We start from the raw sequence: 7,425 nt of genomic DNA on the forward strand, positions 1-7,425 counted from the left end.
TTTACTATGCTGGTCTATTCTGTCCACACAACATCTATTGCATGTCTGTCCGTCCTGCGAGAGGGATCCGTCCTCTTCTGCTCTTCTTGAGGTTTCTTCCATTTTTTCCCTTTTCCATCTCTTTTTAGGGAGAGATGTTGGGACACAAATGTTGTTGCTATGGTTTGTGACTCATGAAGTTATTGAACTATCCGTAAGTGGTTTTGGAAAATTAGCTAAAAAGCGTGGCGTCTTCATCACTTTTTAGTGTTCCCTGGAAACACTTTATGTTGTCGCCTGCGCTGCTTTGGTTGTGTTTTCTCACTTTGCAGCACTTTTTCTAAATGTTGCGCTTGTGTTTTGTCTATTTGCATGTGTTGCAGTGTGTTGAGCTCTCAGGGCCACCGTGTATTGGGCTATATAGATAAAATTGACTTCACTTCACATCATCATAGCTCAACAGATTTAACAAGTAAAACAAGCAAAACCATCAGGTGACTGCAATATGTGAAGGAGCTCCAGATTCTACCTTGTGAGCAAAACAGTCCTCTGAGACTGGTCTGAGTGAATATTTGTGTGTGTGAGTATGAGACAATGCCACTAAGGCAGACACATTAATAGATCTATACATTATTTAGTGTGTTTACTAAGAGCATACCAAAGCTGTAGCAAATGCCCTCGGCAAGGGGTCTCTCACTGTCTCTCTTTATAATCAGAGGAACCTTTTCACTGTCACTAATTAGACATTTTAACAAGCATTTAAACTCAAGCTCAGTCCAGATGTGAGCTGCATGTGTTCAGGTAGACCGTCGGCTCACGGGAGCGGTGGAGTTTTGCTCGCCTACATTGGGAGGTGAGAGAATAATCATGCTCAACAGGTTGCTTCGAGGCTGCCTTGAATCCATAGCTCAAACTCACACACACACACCCGGCTAAAAGTATATATCTCAAGTAGAAACTCAAGACGAAAACTCACAAACACACACATTTCACACGCATGCACGCCTCCCACACCACATGGTTAATTAATTCTAATTTGAACGGCCGTGGCCTCACCTCCTACACTCGTGCCTTCTGATGGTGCCTGGAGAAAACGTTACAGCATCTTCAGTGAGCGAGAAAGACAGGAAGGCAGAAGCAAAAACCATGAATGTGAAAGTGGAAAATGTCCGAGTGAGCTGATGTGATCGAGAGAGACTTGTCGCTCCTGAGTGACAGCCGGGAGATGAGGCCCAAAGTTCGGCAAGCAGCTTCGCAACTGGCAGCCAGAGGTGGCTGAATTCAATTTTGGGGACTTTTAATACCAGGAAATTCTGTAATGTGATGTCAGTAAACAGCAAACAGGCACACAGCCTGGCCTGGTGATGATATCTGATTAATCCAACCATGTCGGGACAGAGCGCCCTCTAACTGCTGTCAGACGAAGATTTAAGTTTGAGTATGTCACTTCAAGAGTTAAAACATCCAATCAGAGTGGGCAACAAAACCTCGTTCATGCAGCTGTGCTTCATTAGTGAGTTATAGTGAATGGCAATATTTAATGCCAAAGCAGGAAGCAATATGACTGAGGCATGCAACCTTTTTCTTTACATTTGTGCCTTTAAACAAGTCATTCATCTGCAATGACAGCAATTTACATGCCAAAGTTACATGCCAGTCACATTTTAAGAGAAACTTCTCACAGATGTACTTTTGTAATGATTTTTCAGCTGATTCGTGTTGCTAACATTTAGCTAACAACTGTTTACAAAAGAGTCTGCAAGGGAACGGTGCAGGTTCAGTGATGCGTTCATTGAACGTGAGCCCTGAGTGATAGACAGTCGCCGAGTCGCTCAAGCCCACCTCTCTCCCTTTCCCTCCCTGAATTTGTCATTTCCCCCCGGGGATCAATAAAGTATTTCTGATTCTGATTCTGAAATCTCAAAGAAACAGTACCAATGATTTTATTTAACAATTAGGTGACGCGAAAATATACGTGCTGTACATAATAGGGTAAACTTTCAGTTTGCAAAAGTTATCTATACAAACGGTAAATTCTCAGCTCTCTGGTTTATCGTTCACGCCATGGACGACCGTTCTCAGCTCACTTGTTAGTGTCCTGAACCGAACGCTCGGCCATGTTTCCGTTCAGTTAGTGGGACTACACAGACGAGCTCCAGTCACTGAACGATTTGGTTAAAGAATCTTTTTAATGAACCTATTCTAAAGATTGAGTACACTGAAAAGAACTGCTTTGCCCATCACTAAAATGAGCTCTTGATCCATATTTCATTGAACGTCAGCACTCCAGTACTCACTTTGAGTTGTCACCGATCAGTGTGTGTATGTGTGTGTTCAGTAAGCTGTCCATTTCAGATCTGTCACTCATTTATCTCTCCTAGCGAGACTACAGCACTAAAAGGATGTCTGTATTCCTGCTCCATGATTCCCCAGTGGACGTTAACCTTAGTTAACAGCCTCACTGATGCTACATTTTCTTGTCCACATTATCTCTGCAGGTACAAATGGCTCCGGTGCCGTGACAGAGATCCTAACCCTGCCATGCATCAGCGGGCAGCCGCCCTCATAAATAAAAACATTAAACTCACAACAACTGATCAATAGCTATTGATTCCGGCTGACTGATTTGCAACGCCTGCATGATCGATGAGCCCAGTTAATCCTGCCTGGTTGAAGGGGGGAGGGGGGGGGGGGGGGGGGGCGGCAGCAGGAGGAGATGTCTCAGTTCGAGCTCAGTCACCTGTTTAATGAACAAAACTGATGATTCTCCTTTCTGCTTCCTCCCACTTTTAAGTGTGAACATCCACTGACATCTAATACATGCGTGGGTGTGTACAAATATGCACAACCATGCATGCCTGACCACACAGCCACCCTCCCCATCACCCACCCACCCACCCACACGCACACACACACACACACACACACACACACACACACACACACGCGTACATCCTCCTCATGACAGCACTTAAAGTGTGGATCATTCTATCAGTATACTGAATAAAAATACACTTATTTCCAGAAAAATAAAGAACTTTTCAATATTTCAACAGCGGTTTCAAGCTATACTTTTAATCAAGATGATGTTGTGTGCACAACACATAGAACACACACACACACACACACACACACACACACACACACAGCAGCTCCTGATGTTGAATTTTACGATGAGCAAACAGACAATAAAACTGAAGCATGCTGTTGTATTGTTGAGGTTGTAGCAAATTCACTCGCATTAGGCTCACAAACACACCGAGGAATACACAGGATGTACACTGAGGCAACACACACACACACACACACACACACTCACAGGGCGCTGAGCGGGGAGTATAAAAGGGGCATCCTTCCCACTCAACAGAAAGTGCTCTCCTCACTCTCACACTCGAACACGCTGAACCTCTTTTCTCAAGGTAAGGAAACCACTTTTTCTTTTTTATCATATGACAGACCAGAGATTTTAGCGTTTTATGGGATGTTTTTTTATACTGTGAAAATGTTTTTTCTTCATAATCAGACTGGAATTCAAACATGGAGACAATTCTCATAAAAACAAATGGATGCAAGGAAAAGATGGCAAAATGTCTACATATTGAGTTTCTTAATACGTAAAAGCAACACTGATGTGAATACATCACATTTGGTATGTTTTGTTTTAAAATGATTGATAAATTAGAAGTTTTAGATTAAAAATAATTTACTTGCGTTACTTTTTGTCCTTTTATTTCTTGAATTTATTTACAGAGACGTTTCCCGAAAGCAAAGTGGAAATGAGACATTCTTTGACAATCAGGTTAATCTGACCTGCTGAAATTGAGCTCAGGATATCAAGATCCAACTGTCTACAGTGTGGAAGACGTGTGTGAATGTGCTGCTCTGATTCATGCGCCTCCTCGGTGCAGTCAGAGTGATCATTAGCTGTGAAAGAGCAGTTGTCTGGCAGATGGCAGATGGTCTCGGTTGTAGTTTCTCAGTGTGGATGATGACTGTTGAGTCAGGAGACGCCTGCGGTAAACCCAGACTGGACTGCATCTCAAATTCCTTCTTTTTAAACTTTCCCCGTGTGCCTCTCTCTCCTCTTTCTCGCCCTCTCTGTGTGTTTTAGATGACTGCAGGGCTGTGTGTGTGTGTCGTGCTGGCAGTCCTGTGTACGAGCTGTTTGGGGCTCCCCTTCTCCTCGCAGCTCCTAGACGAGAGCCAGCGCTCCATCTCCGCTCCTTCTGAAGGTACAGATCTCTCAAGGCGGGCAAAGTCAAGCCCCCACCAAACAGCAAGCGCTTTCATTAATATCACAATAAGCTTTCATGTCCAACATCTGCTCTTGTGTTGTGTGCCTGTGCTGAGTAGCTCTCCTGGAGGCTGACACCCACACCTTGGGAGAGCCCCACCTCCAACACAGCCGCTCTGCCCCCCAGCTGAAAGCTCTTCCTCTGGCTGAGGAGGATGCCGACTCCCGAGCCAACCTCAGCGAGCTGCTGGCAAGACTCATCTCCTCCAGGAAAGGTGTGTGTGAGGACGTACATGTGTGTTTCTGTGTGTCCGTACGTTTAGTTTGCATGTGTTTTGCTGGCATCCTTGCTGCACCTGCCCATTCTCAAAGGGCATAGGGGGTGGATGAGTGTGTGTGCATGCAAGTGTAAAAGGAAAAACATCTGGCAACAACAATATTTGCAACAAAGGTTCATCAGACAAGTGCTTTTTCCTGCCATTCTCCTCCCCTCGGTCTTGCTAATTACTGGAATCAGCGCACAGCCTGCTATGTAAAATGAATTAGTGGCTCTGAAAAGCTTTTGTGGTTTGAAAGAGCGAGTATTAGTGAGCGCAGCCTTCCGGCCGCTCTCCTCTTGCCATCTTATTGCACTTTTTTTCTCCCAGTCGCTTCATTTTCTTTTTTCCTCTTCGATGCCAAGAAAACAAGCCCTCAACCCTGTCATAGCTCCTCATGTTGGCCGCTCTGATCTCTCTGGCCGGGTGACAGGACGGGGGAATATCTGGGCTCTCACAGTACACAACACTCACACTTATAGACACACCGTCAGGACCTGAGGTCTTCAGCTCGGCTTCCAGGGACTGACTTCTTGTGTGTCCACAGCACGACGTCTCTTTGCAGGAAGAAGTCCCACCGCCTGAAACTTTGCACACATTTCCACAGAGCTACAGACAGTCAGCAGAAATGTTTCAACACAGGGTCCAAGGTTAGAAAAAGACACAAAATGCTCTGAAGAAAAGTTTTCTGCTGAAGTGAGAGTCATTTTTAACGATTCGTTCACTGCCAACAGACTGAAAAAATAAGTCATATTGTGGGTTTTCTTTCTTGAAAAGTGGATGATGCCTTTTGATCTATGTAATGTTAGACATAAAATACTATATTCACACATCTACTCTCAAATATGCACCTGAACTGTAGCTACATTTACATATTTAAGCTGTGAAGTTTAGATATTTTTGTTGCATAATCTCCAGGACAAGAGTTTAGGAACAGAACAATGCAAAACAGACTCTGTTCAATCAGACAGTGAAGTCTTTAAACTGTCAAAGGGCACATTGAAATTAATATGTAATACGTGAGGGAACGTGTGTGTTTGTGGGTGTCCGTGTTCGTGTGCTCGCTGTTCACTTGCATGTTTCGGTGTGGGAGGTGTCGTTGTCAAGCCTTCTGCAGCCAATCTTCTCAGCACACCAGGGAGTTGAAACGCTGTGTTTATGTGTGTGTGGGTGTGTGCATGCATGCTTGTGTGTGTGTGTGTGTGTGTGTGTGTGTTGCGTAGGAGGATGTGGGTGGAGTGAAAACAGCATCTCTGCGAGCGCTCAATTGATTACCAAACAGATAGCATTCCTGCTTCACTTCACTTGGAATCAAAAAATCAGAGTTTCAGAGATCAGATTGTTTTACAAGACGGGAGGTCACAGAGGAACAAAAGTGAGGGTGCAATGATCTTTTCAAGGGATGTGACACACACACACACACACATTTGTGCACACATGCACATTGACAAATATACATGCTTGGACACACAAAGGAAGAGAGGGTAATAGTATGTTGTCACCCGAAAGTCCAGCTGTTGTTGTAACGTCCCCTTTATTTTGGTGGTGGTTGTGTGTTTGTGTGTGTGAATGAGAGAGAGAGAAATCATGAGAAAGAGACTATTAAAATGTCCAAAAACAAACCAGCTTCACAGCAAAAAAAAAATCACAAAATCAAATCTAAACAGGAGGAATTTTACAAACCCAAATAGTCAGAGAAAGCAAACGTCATCAGTCGTCAAGTTTCTGATATTGCAAACACTTTTTTCCTCTGGAAGGCATAAACACCAAATTGTGAAAAGTTTAATTTGGTAATGAACTGCATAAAAAGTGATGACATTTTGGATATTAAAAGCATCAATCACTGAAAATTTGAACGTATAAAAAAACAACTGCTTGGTTTTATGAGAGCATCGTTTGTGTTCAATCTCACCCAAAAACTGCCACATTTCACCAGATACAATATGTCCAATAGAGCCATGATGTTTGGGTTATTAAAAAACAGTAAATGAATCCCCTCAGCTCTGTCTAAGGGTCTCACTGAATTACAAATCGGAGGAAAATCTTCCACAATCAGATCTTTTCAAACTTCCTCTATCTGTCTCAAACCAAAAGCAGGACCACACTCCAGTGAAGTTTTCAGCCGTTCTCATGCTCTCCTTACTCTGAGGAACTGGCCCACTAATTGCCCTCCTGCTCTGTTTCTCCTCCGCCTGCTCTTTCCATCACCTCCACCCCTCCCCGTCCTCCCCACTTCTCCTCCCAGGTTCTGTGCGCAGAAACTCCACGGCAAACAACAGAGGCAACGGACTGAGTGCCAACCACCGGATAGCAGACAGGGACTACTTGGGGTGGATGGATTTCGGACGCCGCAGTGCAGAGGAGTACGAGTACTCCTCGTAAAGGGGAAGTCGCGGCTCATACCCCTCCGTACAGGCACACGAGAAAAAGAAGAAAAAAAAAAACCCACGCAAGCTGGCTCCTCACTGTCTCACAATAAGAGTCTATTTATGATGTATTTGTTGTACATTTGTTTGTAAAACTGTAATAATGCAATATACATATGCCAAATTTTGCAGAAAAGCTCTCACTGTCCAAGGTTTGTTTGTGTCTGGTTTTCTCTGGTTTCTTTATCATTTCGGGTGGAGAGGATTGGGATGGTGTCAGGGTCTGTTGAGACCGACTGGACTGAATAAAGATTGAAAATATCACTCTCCGCATATGAATTCTTCCAGCACAATTGCATGCTGCTTAAATTAGACCCATTAACATTCATTTACACAGGATTACATATGGCACCTCATTACTGCTCTGCAAACATAGTACTATTTATCATGCATCCCTCTTGTGGTGTTTTAAGGTTATGAAGCCTAATACATCATAAGCTAGACTGGATGATAGCGTGAGCAGGTACTA

At 43.9% G+C, this 7,425-nt stretch overlaps 1 protein-coding gene across 1 annotated transcript; it reads left to right on the forward strand.

The window, feature by feature from the left end:
* Positions 1–4,090: 4,090 nt before the first annotated feature.
* cckb (cholecystokinin b) lies at positions 4,091–7,166 on the forward strand. Its single transcript, XM_070921755.1, has 3 exons — positions 4,091–4,211; positions 4,333–4,488; positions 6,776–7,166. Exons 1-3 carry the CDS (start codon positions 4,091–4,093, stop codon positions 6,910–6,912), a joined length of 414 nt encoding a protein of 137 aa, XP_070777856.1. The 3' UTR covers positions 6,913–7,166.
* The last annotated feature ends 259 nt before the right edge of the window (positions 7,167–7,425 follow it).

The sequence above is a fragment of the Enoplosus armatus genome, chromosome 16, assembly GCF_043641665.1.
Source record: "Enoplosus armatus isolate fEnoArm2 chromosome 16, fEnoArm2.hap1, whole genome shotgun sequence".
NCBI classification, from domain to species: domain Eukaryota; kingdom Metazoa; phylum Chordata; class Actinopteri; order Centrarchiformes; family Enoplosidae; genus Enoplosus; species Enoplosus armatus.